Raw genomic sequence first — 17,295 nt, 5'->3', positions numbered from 1 at the left:
GTTCCTGTGCAATATCACTCTTTACGGCATCAGACTCTACTTTCACCACCAGACACATCCACAACCGGGCATTGCTTCCGCTTTGGCTTCGCCTCTTCATTTCTCCTGGAGCTGTTTATTCACTCTTCTCCAGTAGCATATTGGGCACCTACCGATCTGGGGAGTTCACCTTTCAGTGTCACATCTTTTTGCCTTTTCATACTGTTCATGCAGTTTTCAAGGTAAGAATGCTGAAGTGGTTTGCCATTCCCTTCTCCAGTGGACCATGTTTTGTCAGAACTCTCCACCATGACCCATCCATTTGGGGTGGTCCTACATAGCATGGCTCATAGTTTCATTGAGTTAGACAAGGCTGTGATCCATGTGATCAGTTTGGTTAGTTTTCTCTGATTGTGGTTTTCATTCTGTCTGCCCTGTGATTGATGAAGATAAGAGGCTTGTGGAAGCTTCCTCATGCTTAAAACTCAACATTAAAAAACACTAAGATCATGGCATTCTGGTCCCATCACTTCATAACAAATAGATGGGGAAACAATGGAAACAGTGACCGACTTTCTTTTCTTGGTCTGCAAAATCACTACAGATGGTGACTGAAGCCATGAAATTAAAAGACGCTTGCTCCTTAGAAGAAAAGCTATGACAAACCTAAGCAGCATATTAAAGCAGATGTTACTTTGCCAACAAAGGTCCATATAGTCAAAGCTATGGTTTTTCCAGTAGTCATGTACAGATGTGAGTGTTGGACCATAAAGAAGGCTGAGTGCTGAAGAACTGATACTTTTGAACTGTGGTGTTAGAGAAGACTCTTGAGAGTCCCTTAGACAGCAAGAAAATCAAACCAGTCAATCCTAAAGGAAATGAATCTTGAATATCATTGGAAGGACTGATGCTGAGGCTGAAGGTGCAATACTTTGGCCACCTGATGCGAACAGCCAACTCACTGGAAAAGACCCTGATGCTGGGAAAGATTGAAGGCAGGAGGAGAAGGGGATGATAGAGGATGAGATGGTTGGATGGCATCACCTAGCCAATGGACATGAGTTTGAGCAAACTCTGGGAGGTGGTGAAGGACCGGGAAGACTGGTGTGCTGCAGTCCATGGGGTCAGAAAGAGTCAGAAATGACTGAGTGACTGAACAACAACCACAACAGAAATTTGTACCTTTGGATATCTCTTTCCAAAAACCCTTCCCTGCTTGCCTACCCCTGGCAATCACCAACCTTCTCTGTGTATCTGGGTTACTATTTTTTTTCTTATATTAAGCATACAAGTACACTCATATAATATTTGTCTTTATCTGACTTATTTCAATTATCATAATGTCCTCAAAATCCATTCATGTCACAAATGGAAGAATTTCTTTCTTTTCTTAAATGACTGAATGATATTCCATATATATATGTGTGTGTGTATATCTCATGTTTTTTAAATTGAATTATAGTTGATTTACAATATTGTGTTTCAGTTGTATAGCATAGTGACTCAGTTATATGTGTGTTTGTGTGTATTCCTTTTCAGATTCTTTCCCTTTGTGTTATTGTTCAGTTGCTATGTTGTGTTTGACTCTTTGTGACCCCGTGGACTGCAGCACACCCATCCTCCCTGTCACTCACTGTCTCCCAGAGTTGCTCAAACTCATGTCCATTGAGTCAGTGATGCAATCCAACCATTTCATCCTCTGCCACCCTATTCTCCTTTTGCTTTCAGTCTTTCCCAGCATCTGGGTCTTTTCTAATGAGTCAACTCTTCACATCAGGGGAACAAAGTATTGGAGCTTCAACTTCAGCACCAGTCCTTCCATTGAATATTCAGGGTTGATTTCCTTTAGGATGGACTGGTTTGATCTCCTTGCAGTCCAAGGAACTCTGAAGAATCTTCTCTAGCACAACAATTTTGAAGCATCGATTTTTCAGTGCTCAGTGTTCCCTATGGTTCAACTCTCACATCTGTCCATGACTACTGAAAATACCATAGCTTTGACTATAGAGACCTTTGCTGGCAAAATGATGTCTTTGCTTTTTAATATGCTATCTAGGTTTGTCAGAGATTTCTTTCCAAAACGCAAGCCAATTTTATGGCTTCAGTCACCATCTGCAGTGATTTTAAAGCCCAAGAAGAGAAAGTCTGTCACTGCTTCCATTTTTCCCCCTTCTGTGCCTGCAATGCAGGAGACCTGGGTTTGATCCCTGGGTTGGGAAGATTCTCTGGAGAGGGCAATGGCTACCCCCTCTAGTATTCTTGCCTGGAGAATTCCATGGACAGAAGAGCCTGGCGGGCTACAGTCAATGGGGTTGCAAAGAATTGGACAAGACTCAGCGGCTTTCACTTTCTCTGATTTCTTACAAGCTTGATCATGTTTTCATATATATATTGGTCCATCATGTAACGTCTGTGTACTATGTGTTTATGTCTTTTGCCTATTTTTTGGATGTTACTGAGTTTTGGGACTTTTTTGAGGGGGGATTCTTTTTTTATTTGTGTGTTGATATAATCTTTTCCCATTTTGTGGCTTGTTTGTATTCACATTCTTTTTAGTGCCTTTTGATAAACAGATTTTCTTAACCTTAATATGGTTTAGATATATTTGTCTTGTTCTTTATGCTTTGTAAATTTTTTGTATTGTTTAGGAAATACTCCCTATTCCAAGATAATTTTTGTATCTTCAAAGTATTTAAATCTTTACTTTCCAAAATTTAAACTCTTTATCCTAATCCAGATTTGGAAAAGATTGTTCTCTATGGATAAGACAGTGATTCAATTTCAGTTTTTTCCTCATTGTGTAAAACACGTTAGCCTGGTGCTTTTATTGAAAGGTTCTTTTCTGAGATTTGCCTGGTGGTCCAGCAGTAAGACTCTGTTTCCCATATACATTACCATACATGAAATAGATAGCCAGTGGTAGTTTGATATATGATACAGGGAGCTCAAATCTGGTACTCTGTGACAACCTAGAGGGATGAGGTGGGGAAGGAGGTGGGAGGGAAGTCAAGTAGGAGGGGACATGCATATCTATGGCCAATTTATGTTGATATATGGCAAAAGCCATAACAATATTGTAAAGTAATTATCCTCCAATTAAAAAAAAAAGACTCCATGTTTCCATTGCAAGGGACATGGGTCTGATTCCTGGTTAGGAAACTAAGAGCTTATAAACTGTGCAGTGTGGACCCCAGAAAATGTTCTTTTCTTTGAAGTGAATCATTTCCTGGGTTACATACTTCTTTGTTTATGTGTGGATATGTTTTGATTTCTTTTGTTACATTGATTTAATTGTCTCACCAGAAGGAATTTCACATAATACTTTTAATACAGTGTTTGATGCAAGACATTTAATACATAATAATACAGTACTAATTACATTAGTATATTTTCATAATAAGTTTTTGGTAAGACAAAATATCTGTTTATGATCATTTTTGAAAAAATGGGTTTATTAAGCAAAGAATTCCAGGTCAAAACACTTGTTTTCTAGCAATACTGCTATTACTCCACTGTTAACTGCCTCCCATTGCTGTTTCTGAGACGTTGGTTGTCTGATTGTTTTTTTATTGTAGTCGTCTTTTCTTGCTGCCTATAAAAATACTGTTTTTGGATTGGTATTTTGTGGGTTTACAATACTGTGTGTAAATGTGTATTTTTAAAAAAATTATCAATCTTGAAAGTTGTTGTGCTTCCTGAATGAGGACACTGGACTGTGTTCCAGAACTATGTATATTCTCACAAATAGGCTTCTTTTCCCTTTCTTCCATGCTAAAGTCATGAAGAATCTTCTCAGCATGCTTTTTACTCCTGTCAATTGTAGGAAGCTGTTCATCCCTAATATCTCAGATTAAAAATCTTCAGATACTCAGGACATGGCCTTTTCTCACTACCTCATATCCTTCTCCTTCTGGAACTGCCTTCTGGAACTGATGTTGTGCTCAGTTGTGTCTGACTCTTTGTGGCCACATGGACTGTAGCCCACCAGGTCCCTCTGTCCATGGAATTTTCCAGGCAAGAATACTGGAGTGGGTTGCCACTTCCTACTCCAAGGGATCTTCCCAACCCAGGGATTGAACTTATGTCTCTTGCGTCTCCTGCATTGGCAGCAGAATCTTTACTGCTTACGCCACCTGGGAAGCCCCTCTGGAAGCCATACCCAATCACAAAATTAAAAAGATCTTCAACTTCCCTGATATTCCCTTTAACTTTCTATTGTAACTGAAACCTGTTTCTTCTGAGTACCTCATTTTTCCCTGGAGTCTTCACCAGTGGAGGCTTCTTCTCCTCATACACGCTTAGTGTCCTAGCTGGAGGTAGAGTGTATGTTCCTGCTCTTCATTGATGCCTTCCAGTCATCTCTCCATTCTTCCTGAATTGCACATCGTCAGAGTATAACCACTCTCTAATCTGGCTTAGTTTCAAACTCTAGGATTCCTCTCCCTCACTCCTTCAATTTTTAAGGAGTCACAATTTTTGGTGATTTCAAAATGCACATAGGCAGTTCTTCCAAAACACTGATGTATCTCTATCCTGTACCGCTCCTCCACCAACTAGACACCCATAGCTCACTTCCTAGTAAATATCTCCATGGAATATGTAACAGGCACTTCAAAGGACATATGTCCAAAATTGAACATATTTTTTCTATAGATACTATCCTCAGCATCTTTCCAATTTCAGAAAGTAACAATTTCATTTCCCCCCCGCTCACGTCCCAAACCCTCAGGTTATGATAGAATCTCTCTTATCTGTTACATGAAGAAATCCTGTTTTCTGTCTTCAGAATGTATCCAACTATGTGCCACTTCATATCTTGCTTTACTTTAATGTAAGGTACCATTATTTCTTGTATAAATTACTGTACTCCATGAATGCAGTGATTTTTTAACTATTTGTTCTTGACTGAACTCCTGGAGTTTGGAAGGTGCCTGATACATAGTAAGCACTTAATACATGTTTGTTGAAGGAACAATGAGTGACTAAATTTTTTCTATCACATCTGGAGAACTTCTCATTCATTATCTCTGTGAATAATGGGGGTTTCTGTTCTTTCAGTGTTCCCGCTATCTCCAACAGTCATATAGTAGAACTGCTCCCTCTCTGATAATGTCTCTTAGTCTTTCTTTCATATTTTATGTTTTTTGACTTTCTTACCTTTATGGATGATTTCTCTATCTCAATGTTTCCATTTTCTTTTAAAAATTTAAAAAATTTTATATTGGGGTATAGGTGACTTACGATGTTGTATTATTTTGCAGTGTACAGGAAAATGCTTCAATCATACATATACCTATATCCATTCTTTCTCAGATTCTTTTCCCATATAAATTATTGGAGAATATTGAGTAGAGCTCCCTGTGTTATACAGTAGGTCCTTGCTGAACATCTATTTCATACATAGTAACGTGTATATGTTAATCCCAAACTCCTAATTTCTTTCTTCCCCCTTTCTGTTTGGTAACCATAAATTTGTTTTCTAAACATAAGTTGTGTGTCTGTTTCTGCTTCGCAAATAAGTTCATTTGTATCTTCTTTTTAGATTCCACATTTAAGTGACATCATATGATATTTGTCTTTATCTGATTTACTTCACTTAGTATGGTAATCTCTAGGTCATCCATGTTGCTGCAAATGACATTATTTCATTTTTAAATGGCTGAGTAATATTCCATTGTTACTTTACTGACTTCCTTTGTGGCTCAGACTGTAAAGAATCTGCCTACAATGTGGGAGACCTGGATTCAATCCTTGGGTCAGGAAGCTTCCCTGGAGAAGGGAATGGCTACCCAACCCAGTATTCTTGTGTGGGAAATCCCATGGACAGAGGGACCTGGCAGGCTACATTTGATTAACAAGGGATTAATCTCCAAAATACAAATAGCTCATGCAGCTCAATACCAAAAAACAAACAACCCAATCAAAAAATGGGCCTAAGACCTAAACAGATATTTCTCCAAAGAAAAAATAAACATGGCCAAAAAGTAAATGAAAAGATGCTCAAATCACACTATAATTATTAGAGAAATGCAAATCAAAACTACAATGAGGTATCACCTCACACAGGTCAGGATGACCATCATTTGAAAGTCTACAGAGAGTTGGACATGACTGGGTGACTAACACTATTCACTTTCATTACACTCTGTATGTGTACCACATCTTTGTTCCTCAGTTAATGAATATTTCGGTTGCTTCCAATGTCTTGGCTTTTTTAAATAGTGCTGCAATGAACACTGGGGGGCATGTATCTTTTTGAATTAGTTTTCTCCAGTTATATGCCTAGGAGTGGGATTGCTGGATCATTTGGTAGTTCTTAGGGCTTCCCTGGTGGCTCAGAGGTTAAAGTGTCTGCCTCTAATACGGGAGACCTGGGTTCAATCTCTGGGTCAGGAAGATCCCCTGGAGAAGGAAATGGCAACCCACTCCAGTATTCTTGCCTGGAGAATCCCATGGACGGAGGAGCCTGGTGGGGTACAGTCCATGGGGTCGCAAAGAGTCGGACACGACTGAGCGACTTAACTTAACTTAACTTGGTAGTTCTATTTTTATTTTTTTAAGGAACCCCCATACTGCTCTCCATAGTGGCAGTACTAATTTACATTCCCACCAACCAGAGGAGAGTTCCCCTTTATCCACACCCTCTCCAGCTTTTATTATTTGTAGACTTTAGAATGATAATCATTCTGACCCATATGAAGTGATACTTCATTGTAGTTTTGATTTGTATTTATCTAATAATTAGTGATATTGAGCAGTTTTTCATTTGCTTTTTGGCTATGTTATTTTTTCTTTGGAGAAATATCTGTTTTGGTCTTATGCCCATTTTTTGATTGGATTGTTTATTTTTTGGAATTGAGCTGCATGAGCTATTTGTATTTTGGAGATTAACCCCTTGTTAATCACTTTGTTTGAAAATATTTTCTCCTATTCTGTGGGTTGTCTTTTCATTTTGTGTGTGCTTTCCTTTACTGTGCAAAAGCTTTATGGATGATTTATCTAGTTTAGTGTTTCCATTTTCAATTCTGTCTAAAATTGTTTAACCCATTCTTGTATTTCTCACTTCCATGTTTACATATTTAATCCCTAGAAAAGAGATGGGAATACCAGACCATCTGACCTGCAGCAACAGTTAGAACTGGACATGGAAAAACAGACTGGTTCCAAATAGGAAAAGGAGTACATCAAGGCTGTATATTGTCACTGTACTTATTTAATTATATGCAGAGTACATCATGAGAAACGCTGGGCTGGAGGAAGCACAAGCTGGATTCAAGATTGCTGGAAGAAATATCAATAACCTCAGATATGCAGATGACACCACCCTTATGGCAGAAAGTGAAGAAGAACTAAAGAGCCTGTTGATGAAAGTGAAGAGGAGAGTGATACAGTTGGCTTAAAGCTCAACATTCAGAAAACAAAGATCATGGCATCCGGTCCTATCACTTCATGGGAAATAGATGGGGAAACAGTGGAAACAGTGTCAGACTTTATTGTGGGGGGCTCCAAAATCACTGCAGATGGTGACTGCAGCCACAAAATTAAAAGACACTTGCTTCTTGGAAGGAAAGTTATGACCAACTTAGACGGCATATTAAAAGCAGAGATATTACTTTGCCAACAAAGGTCCGTCTAGTCAAGGCTATGGTTTTTCCAGTGGTCATGTATGGATGTGAGAGTTGGACTATAAAGAAAGCTGAGTGCCTAAGAACTGATGCATTTGAACTGTGGTGTTGGAGAAGACTCTTGAGAGTTCCTTGGGCTGCAAGGAGATCCAACCAGCCCATCCTAAAGAAGATCAGTCCTGGGTGTTCTTTGGAAGGAATGGTGTTAAAGCTGAAACTCCAATACTTTGGCCACCTGATGCGAAGAGCTGACTCATTGGAAAAGACCCTGATGCTGGGAAGGATTGAAGGCAGGAGAAGAAGGGGACCACAGAGGATGAGATTGTTGTATGGCATCATCGACTCAATGGGCATGGGTTTGGGTGGACTCCGGGAGTTGGTGATGGACAGGGAGGCCTGGCGTGCAGTGGTTCATGGGGTCACAGAGTCAGACACAACTGAGTGACTGAACTGAACTGAACTGAATTTTCTTTAGTTTCCTTTTAGAGTTGCCATATCTTTGATATTTTTTCTTAGCTACACTTATGTTGCTCTCTTTTGTGTTGTCAAAACAAACCAATTTTATTTAATGTATTTTATATATGATGATTCATCAATCTCAGTTATTTGAGGAACTGGTTTTCCTTTTCTTTGTTTTGGATTATTTCTCATTTTTTTCTTACTTATGATAGTTTATTTCATTAATAATTTGATTTTGGATTATGAGTTTAGAATCACTGGAAGGTCATCTCTGAGAATATACTTAGCCGTGAGTATAAGGTATATTCTCTGAGAAAATTAGTTTTACATTTGCCAGGTTAACCATCTACCAGAGAATATCTTCAACTCTTAATAAACTGTCAGCTTCCCCTACCTGCTATTCTGTTTCATTTTACCTTGATCCAAGATCGAGACAGATACATTTATGTCCCATCTCCTTTTGTATTATGAAGTGTTTTTTTTTTTTCTTTTGCTTGTTAGATTATGTACTGGAGGTATTTTTTTTTTGAAGCCTGGGATTATTTTTTTTCAGGGCTTTGTAACCACTGACTTTTATTTTCTCTCCCTCATTAATTGGCCATTAAAACCAAAGCTCTAGGTCATCATAAATGATAGGTGCCCCCTGTGTACCCTCTTGTTTTAGCATTACTTTCCTGCCTGGGTTTCAGAGATGTCATAATTTTTGGCCTTGGAAGATTTGTCTTACATTTTTGTTGTTGTTCAGTCACTCAGTTGTGAGTGACTCTTTGTGACTCCATGCACTGCAGCACGCCAAGCTTCACTGTCCTTCACCATCTCCTGGACTTTGTTCAAACTCATGTCCATCCAGTTGGTGATGCTATTCAACCATCTCGTCCTCTGTGATCCCCTTCTCCTCCTGCCTTTAATCCTTCCCCACATCAGGGTCTTTTCAAATGAGTTAGTTCTTCATCAAATAGCCAAAGTATTGGAGTTTCAGCTTCAGCATCAGTCCTTCCAATGAATATTCAGGACTGATTGATTACCTTTAAGTTTGACTTGCTTGATCTCCTTGCTGTCCAAGGGACTCTTAAGAGTCTTCTCCAACACCACAGTTCAAAAGCATCAGTTCCTCGGCACTCAGCCTTCTTTATAGTCCAGCTCTCACATCCATACATGACTACTGGAAAAACCATAGCTTTGACTAGATGGACCTTTGTTGGCAAAGTAATATCTCTGCTTTTTAATATGCTGTGAGGGTTGGTCATAGCTTTTCTTCCAAGGAGCAAGCATCTTTTAATTTCATGACTGCAATCACTATCTGCAGTGATTTTGAAACCCAAGAAAATAAAGTCTGACACTGTTTCCATTGTTTCCCCGTCTATTTCCCATGAAGTGATGGGACCAGATGCCATGATCTTCGTGTTTTGAATGTTGAGTTTTAAGCCATCTTACATTATTACTAGCTGTATTATGCCTTTAAAAATATTAAAACATTTTTTTTCTGGGACTTTCCTATTGGCCCAGTGGTTAAGAATCCACACTCCAAAACAGGAGATGCAGATTTGATCTCTGGTTGGGGAACTAAGATCCCACATGCTGCAGGGCAACTAAGCCTGTGCAACAAGAGAAACCCCCTATGTGTTGCAACTAGAGAAAGCCTGTGCACCACAACAAATAGCCCACATGCCCCAACAAAGACCCAGTGCAACTAAAATTTTTTTAAAAGGTCATATTTTAAAAAATCATAAAGAATAAAAATACTAAAATAAGTTTTATCCATCAGTTTCAAGAGTGTTCTTGAGGATATTTTGGACTCTTTGGTTCACATGTTACTAAAAATTGATGCCCTCAGTTATTTCCAATGTAGATTATGAGGCTCTTGCAATAGAAGATATAGTTTTGCAAAGAGTGCCATCTTCCCTCTTTACAATAACCAGATAATTAGGCTGGGACTTGAGTCTGATAAGATGCTATCTTATACTGCATAAGAAGGATGGATTGTTGAATTGTGGACAAGATGGTAGTACAGAAGATTTCGTCTACTGGAGGCAGAGAACAATGATAGGAAATATTAAAGCATATTAAATAGAGACGTCTACTCTAAAAAGAAAGACACAAGTTTTCAGGGACCAGAAATAGAATAGAAAATCCAGTCTCTGAATGGACAGCTGATATTTTGATGCATTTGTGGCACTGAAACTAAAACATATAATGGGAACTGGGATTTCTTTTCCTTCAAAGGGGCTGAAAATAGCCCATTGCCAATCATGAGAGGTTGAAGAGACAGTATTTCAAGATTGTACCTGTGGTTGATCAGGAAAGATAACTGAAACTTTGAATGCCAGTTGTGATTTGTGACACATAATTGCTTGGGGATTAAACCTGTGACTTTCTAGAATTCCAAAAGCCTTGACTATGAGTTGTGGTCGACTAGAAAGTGGAAACTATAAAAAAATATAACTGGGATGTAGAAAATGAATTCTTATTCAAAATGCACCCACCAGTCAAATTACCAAGTACATGGGGGCAATCCAAAGTAGTAAAACAAAAAAAAAAAAAAAAAGGAGATTTTACCTGTGAGAAAATTGAATTAAGGGAGCCATTGATTAATGTTTTAAAAATTTCAAAACATAAAGGGTAGAATAATATCTATGAAACAAAAATAGGAGTTTATAATACCAAATGGGAAAGTTTTGAAAAAGAATAAAGGAATTAAAATCTTGACAAAATTTTTTGAAATAAATGTTCTTGTGGAAGTATAAACAGAATACTGAAAACTTGATGAAAGGATTAATTGGATTTAAAAATAGAAAGTTGGAATTCATAAGGCATACAGCACATGATCTTAAGATGTTAAGAGTCATGGGAGATTGAGCAGTGCCATTATTTGACTGATTGGATTTCCAGATATGGGTTCAGTTCAGTTCAGTCTCTCAGGCGTGTCTGATTTTCTGCGACCCCATGAATCACAGCACTCTAGGCCTGCCTGTCCATCACCAACTCCCGGAGTTCACTCAAACTCACGTCCATAGAGTCGGTGATGCCATCCAGCCATCTCATCCTCTGTCGTCCCCTTCTCCTCCTGCCCTCAATCCCTCCCAGCATCAGAGTCTTTTCCAATGAGTCAACTCTTTGCATGAGGTGGCCAAAGTACTGGAGTTTCAGCTTTAGCATTATTCCTTCCAAAGAACACCCAGGACTGATCTCCTTTAGAATGGACTGGTTGGATCTCCTTGCAGTCCAAGGGACTCTCAAGAGTGTTCTCCAACACTACAGTTCAAAAGCATCAGTTCTTAGGCGCTCAGCCAGATATAGGTATATGTGGGTTATTACAAGAGACAGAGCCTAAGATTTTGTGGAAGTTCAGGCAAGATAATTTCTCATATTGATGGTTAACTAAACCCATCAAGCCAAATAAAAATAGCATCTACCTCTAGATATGTTACAGTCAAACTACAGGATGCCAAAGGAGAAAAAAACATTTTAAAATGGGCTAAAATGAAAAAAAACAAACCTTAGCAATAAGCCTGGCCAAGGAGGTAAAAGACTTACATGCTGAGAACTATAAAACATTGATAAAGGAAATTGAAGATGATTCAAAGAAATGGAAAGATAGCCTGTGTTCTTGGACTGGAAGAATTAATATTGTGAAACCAGCCATACTACCAAGCAAAGTACAGATTTAATGGGAACCCTATCAAATGACCCATGACATTTTTTACAGAACACACATAATCCTAAAATTTATTTGGAACCATAAAAAACCCAGAATTGCCAAAGCAATCCTGAGGAAAAAAGAACAAAGTTGGAGGCATAACCATCCCAGACTTCAGACAGTAACACAGAACTACCGTAATCATAATAGCATGGTATTGGCAAACAGACATATGGATCAATGGAACAGAATAGAGAGCCTAGAAATAAACCTAGATACCTATGGTCAGTTACTCTTTGACAAAGGAGGAAAGCATATATAATAGAGAAAAGACAGTTTCTGCAGCAAGTGACTTAGGGAAAGCAGAATACCTGTATGTAAATCAGTGTTGGAACAGTCCCTCACACCATACACAAACTCAAAATGGCTTACAGATTTAACTTTAAGATATGACACCATAAAACTCCTAGAAAAGAATGTAGACAAAATATTATCTGACATAAATCATAGCAGTGTTTTCATAGGTCAGTCTTTCAAGGCAACAGAAATAAAAGCAAAAATAGACAAATGGGACCTAATTAAACTTATGAGCTTTTGCATAGCAAAAGAAATCATAAAGAAAATGAAAAGAAAACCTACAGAGTGGGAGAAAATATTTGCAACTTATGTCACTGACAAGGGCTTAATTTCCAAAATATAAAAACATATTATACAACTCAGTAACAAAAACCCAAACAATCCAATCAAAAAATGGGCAGAAGACCTAAAAAGACATTTCTCTAAAGAACACATGCTGCTACTGCTGCTAAGTTGCTTCAGTCATGTCCGACTCTGTGCGACCCCATAGACGGCAGCCCACCAGGCTCCCCCGTCCCTGCGATTCTCCAGGCAAGAACACTAGAGTGGGTTGCCATTTCCTTCTCCAATGCATGAAAGTAAGAAGTGAAAGTGAAGTCGCTCAGTCGTCTCTGACTCTTAGCGACCCCATGGACTGCAGCCTACCAGGCTCCTCCATCCATGGGATTTTCCAGGCAAGAGTACTGGAGTTATACAGAAGGCCAAAAAGCACATGAAAAGATGCTCAACATCACTACTTATTAGATAAATGCAAATCAAAACTACAATGGTGTATCACCTCATACCAGTGAAAATGACCATTATTAAAAAGTCTATATATAATAAATGCTGAAGAGGGTGTGGGGAAAAGGGAATCCTCCTACAGTGTTGAAAGGAATGTAAACTGGTACAGCTATTATGAATAACAGTATGGAGGTTCCTTTTTAAAATTTTATTTATTTATTGGCAGTGCTGGGTCTTTGTTGCTGCTCAGACTTTTCTCTAGTTGGGGTGAGTGGGCTTCTCATTTGGGTGGCTTCTCTAGTTGTGGAGTACAGGCTGTAGGTGCAGGGTCTTCAGTAGTTGTGGCTCATGGCTCAGTAGTTGTGGTTCCTGGGCTCTAGAGCACACTCTCAGTAATTATGTAAAGGGCTTACTTGCTCTGCTGCATGTGGGGTCTTCCCAGACCAGGGATTGAACCCATGTCTCCTGTATTGGCAGGCAGATTCTTTACCACTGAACCCCAAGGGAAGCCCAGGAGGTTTCTTAAAAAAACTAAAAACAGTTGCCGTATGGTCCAGCAATCTCACTCCTGGGCAAATATCCAGAGAAAACTCTGATTTGAAAAGACACAGGCACCTCAGTGTTCATGGTAACACTATTTAAAATAGCCAAAACATGGCAACAGTCTAAATGTCCATCCACAGATGAATGGATAAAAGAGATATGGTATATGTATACAGTGGAATACTACTCAACCATAAAAAGAATGAAGTAATGCCATTTGCAGCAATATGGATGGACCTTGAGAGTATCATACAAAGTGAAATAAGTCAGAGAAAGACAAATATCATATCACTTATATGTAGAATCTAAACTATGATACAAATGAATGGATTTACAAAACAGAAACAGAATCACAGACGTAGAAAGCAATCTTATGCTTACCAAAGGGGACAGTGGGTGGGAGAGGGATCAATTACTTGGGACTAGCAGATACAAACTACTATATATATATATAAAGCAGATAAACAATAAAGTCCTACTGTATAGCATGGGGAACTATGTTCAATATTCTGTACTAAACCATAGTGGAAAAGTGAAACTATATTCAATATCTTGTAATAAACCATAATGGAAAAGTGAAAGTCACTCAGTCATGTCCAATTCTTTGCAACCCCATGGAATTCTCCAGGCCAGAATACTGGAGTGGGTAGCCTTTCCCTTCTCCAGGGGATCTTTCCAACCCAGGGATTGAACCCAGCTCTCCTGGGTTCTGGGCAGATTCTTTACCAGCTGATCCACTAGGGAAGCCCAAGAATACTGGAGTGGGCAGCCTATCCCTTCTCCAGCAGATCTTCCTGACCCAGGAATCAAACCGGGGTCTCCTGTGTTGCAGGCTGATTCTTTACCAACTGAACTATCAGGAAAGCCCCAAACCATAATGGAAAAGAATATGACAAATAATACATATATCTGAATCACTTTGCTGTACACCAGAAACTAACACAACAATGTAAATGAACTGTACTTCAACAAAAATAGCAAAATTTTTATCTTTAAAGCACTTTAATGTCACATGAAAATTAGGAATGAATATATAATAAAACATTTTCAGTAATAAGAGACTTAAGAGTATGCAACATAAAAACATGTTGAGATTTACAAAACCAAGATAGTTTACTGTAATATGATATAGTGTAAGAACAATTTTTAAAGGATATTCTTCAGCAAGAAAACTGAGGCTAGACTTTGAGAGTGGAATGTAAGAATAAAATAGTAGAGAAGAAATGGCAAAGCATGTTGGTGTATATAAACAGTATTAATATATATATATAAATACCATTAGATTTTATTTCTCATAAAATGTGAAACAAATGTAGTAATAAATTAATGTTTTAAAAGAAGTTTGATATAAGAAAAAATTCGAGGTAGAATTCTAAATGGAAGCGAATTTCCTCAGGTTAAGAAGCTAAGAACAAACATCATGCTATGTTTGGCAGCCATTACACTATTTTGCAGTTTTCCAAGGGAGCAGCTCCAAACACCAAGAAAGAGAAAAGCTCTGGCAAAATATCTTTATAATAAATTCATGAGAAAACATATAAGGAAGGAAATTAACAACATGAGAAATCCCCAGCAATTTCCTGTTTGGGGGAGCAATAGGGTAGTAACCGTATGGCGCGCGAGAGAGTAGAATTTGAGAGAAAATAACTGATGCGAAAGGAAGAGGAATGGAGAGGCCTGAGAATGATGCGTCAAAAAGTCCAGACGTCAGAAAACACATTGTCTGGTATCTCTGGACAGATTTTCCATTTCAAAGATGAGGTCTAGAATCTGCTTTCTCTTCTTGACGTCTTCTCCTGCCACTATAGGCAGTCTGAAGGAAAAAAGAAATTGTTGGTACAAGGCACATGAGATGCTTAATTTCCAGGTTGTAGGACTTTCAATGTAAAGGACAGTGGGAAGTCCATTGGGCCGCCAGGATAGTAGCTACAGTTGTGTGCTTGTGGGCCAGAGCGTAGTTCATTCTGGAAACAGACATCTCCGAGCCTTGGGCGCAGGACCGTGAGGGCGCGGGGGGCGCTCGTGAGGGCTCGGACTTGGAAAGGGCGGTAGAGGTTGGAGTGGTGAGTCAGGGAAGGGCTCCAGAAAGTGCACGTCTAGGTGGTCGTCGTGGTGAGGAGAGCGTCTCTCTGGACTAGGGTTAGGCGCCCGAGGCCAGAACTCTGGGAAGAAGCCCTGTGCGTCGGAGCGCCACACCCTGGCGTCTGGGCTGCGGAGCCCAGCGATGAGGCCTCCTGCCGGATCCATCCCTGGTGACAGGAAGTCAGAGCCCGAGTCGGCGTCGTCCCCGTTGGTCTCTTCTTCGCAGGCGACCTCTGGCACAGCTCCGCAGAATCCCGGTTCCAGAGCCGTGTACTCCCTGGGAGGGCTCAGGACAGCGGCCCGTTCAAGGACCTGTCCCGACGGGCCTTCCACCCTCGAGCCCAAGAGGGCCTCGGGGACCAGTGTGAAGATGAAATCTCCGAGAGCCACCTGCAGCACGGACGTGGGCTCGGGCTCCAGCACCAGATCTACGTCGTCCAGGGGCAGATGCAGGGCACAGCCAGCGGGCAGAACCAGCAGGCGTGTCAGCGCGCCCGCAGCCGTAGATCCTGTCAGGCTGTCGACGCTGGGCGCCGTCTCGGACTCGGACTCGGGGCGCGCGCTCTCCTCCGTTCGGCGGCGCTTGGCAGGGCCGGGTTCTCCGGCCTGGTTTCCCCATCGGTCAGAGGAGTAGGCACCGGGGCTTCGAGGCCTGCTGCCCATCAGTTCGACCGAAGGACGGCACTTCTGGGGCCTGGCAGAGGGCAACGAGGAGCTCAGTCCTGCACGCTGTGACGCGGTGCGGGCCAGCTGGGGCGCAGGACGGCGCGATGGTGGGCGAGTCCTCAGAGCTCCGGGACTGCCTCCCTGTGGTCTTGCAGTCCAGGCTTCAAGGGTATCGGCGTCGGGCGCTGGGCTGAGCCTCTCGCCTTCTAGTCTTCAGCACCTCACACCGATTAGTCAGTGCACCAGACGGCCAAAGATATTGCAAGTGACGTCAGTGGAATCTTCGTCGTAAAATGTCACGCTAAGCCCCGCCCCTCGGCGGTCCCGCCCCCACGGAGGCCCCGCCCCACAGAACTCGCGGTATCTGTGCTGCCCAATAGTCAGGGCTGTAGTTGATAGGTCACAGTAGGGAACTACTTTTATAGTCCTCCAGGGGGCAGAATACTTGTGTGCCTCATTTTTAGGGGGAAAAAAAAAAGATACACCAATAATAGAACTGTAAATATTAGTTACCTTTAAGTTAATGTTTTCCTTTGATTTCAGGCATGGTAGAGAAAGAAACCATGGTCGGCTTCCTTGGTAACTCAGATAGTGAAGTATCTGCTTGCAGTGCAGGAGGCTCTGGTTCGATCCCTGGGTTGGGAAGATCCTTTGGAGAAGGGCATGGCTATCCCCTCCAGAATTCTTGCCTAGAAAATCCCATGGACAGCGGAGACTGGAGGGCTACAGTTCATGGAGTCGCTAAGAGTCAGACATGACTGAGTGACTAACACGCACAGAGAGAAAGACAACCACTCAAATAGACCACCTCCTTGGCAGCATAAAACAGACCTATCTAAATGCTCCATGAAAATCCTTTAAAGCTTGGTTTCTGAAGAGTAAATAGAAAATACTCATATCTGTTTAGGTAAAGTTCTGTCTTAATATTAAATAAAATATTTGTGGCAGTTTCTTCCTAAAGGTAAAAGGCCGTTAAAAAATAAAACTGTCTTGGGATAATTAAGTTGTTTAATTGAGTATTTATTATGTATCACTCATTTTACTGAGTTTTGAAAAACAATCATTTTCTCAAATGTGAGCCCACTACTTTGTTGAGGTATGATTGACATACACAAAGCTATACATTTTAAATATATACAACTTGAGTTTGTATATAAGTATACACTGGTGAAACTATCACCGCAATCTAAGCCATAAACGAACGGGCTTCTCTGGTGGTGCGGT

The 17,295-nt window shown here is 40.4% G+C and overlaps 1 protein-coding gene across 1 annotated transcript; it reads right to left on the bottom strand.

Moving 5' to 3' along the window:
• Positions 1–15,282: 15,282 nt before the first annotated feature.
• Positions 15,283–16,068, bottom strand: LOC128058322 (proline-rich protein 23B-like). Its single transcript, XM_052651106.1, has one exon. The coding sequence runs from the start codon at positions 16,066–16,068 to the stop codon at positions 15,283–15,285; it is 786 nt and encodes a 261-aa protein (XP_052507066.1).
• Between the last annotated feature and the right edge of the window lie 1,227 nt (positions 16,069–17,295).

The sequence above is a fragment of the Budorcas taxicolor genome, chromosome 1 (genome assembly GCF_023091745.1).
Source record: "Budorcas taxicolor isolate Tak-1 chromosome 1, Takin1.1, whole genome shotgun sequence".
Lineage (NCBI taxonomy): Eukaryota > Metazoa > Chordata > Mammalia > Artiodactyla > Bovidae > Budorcas > Budorcas taxicolor.
The sequence above is the reverse complement of the archived record's forward strand: the minus strand, read 5'-3'. Positions and strand labels throughout refer to the sequence as shown.

What these genes read in the sequence shown, in the direction of transcription:
- LOC128058322 (XM_052651106.1), bottom strand. Translation starts at nt 16,068, where the DNA reads ATGGGCAGCAGGCCTCGAAGCCCCGGTGCCTACTCCTCTGACCGATGG.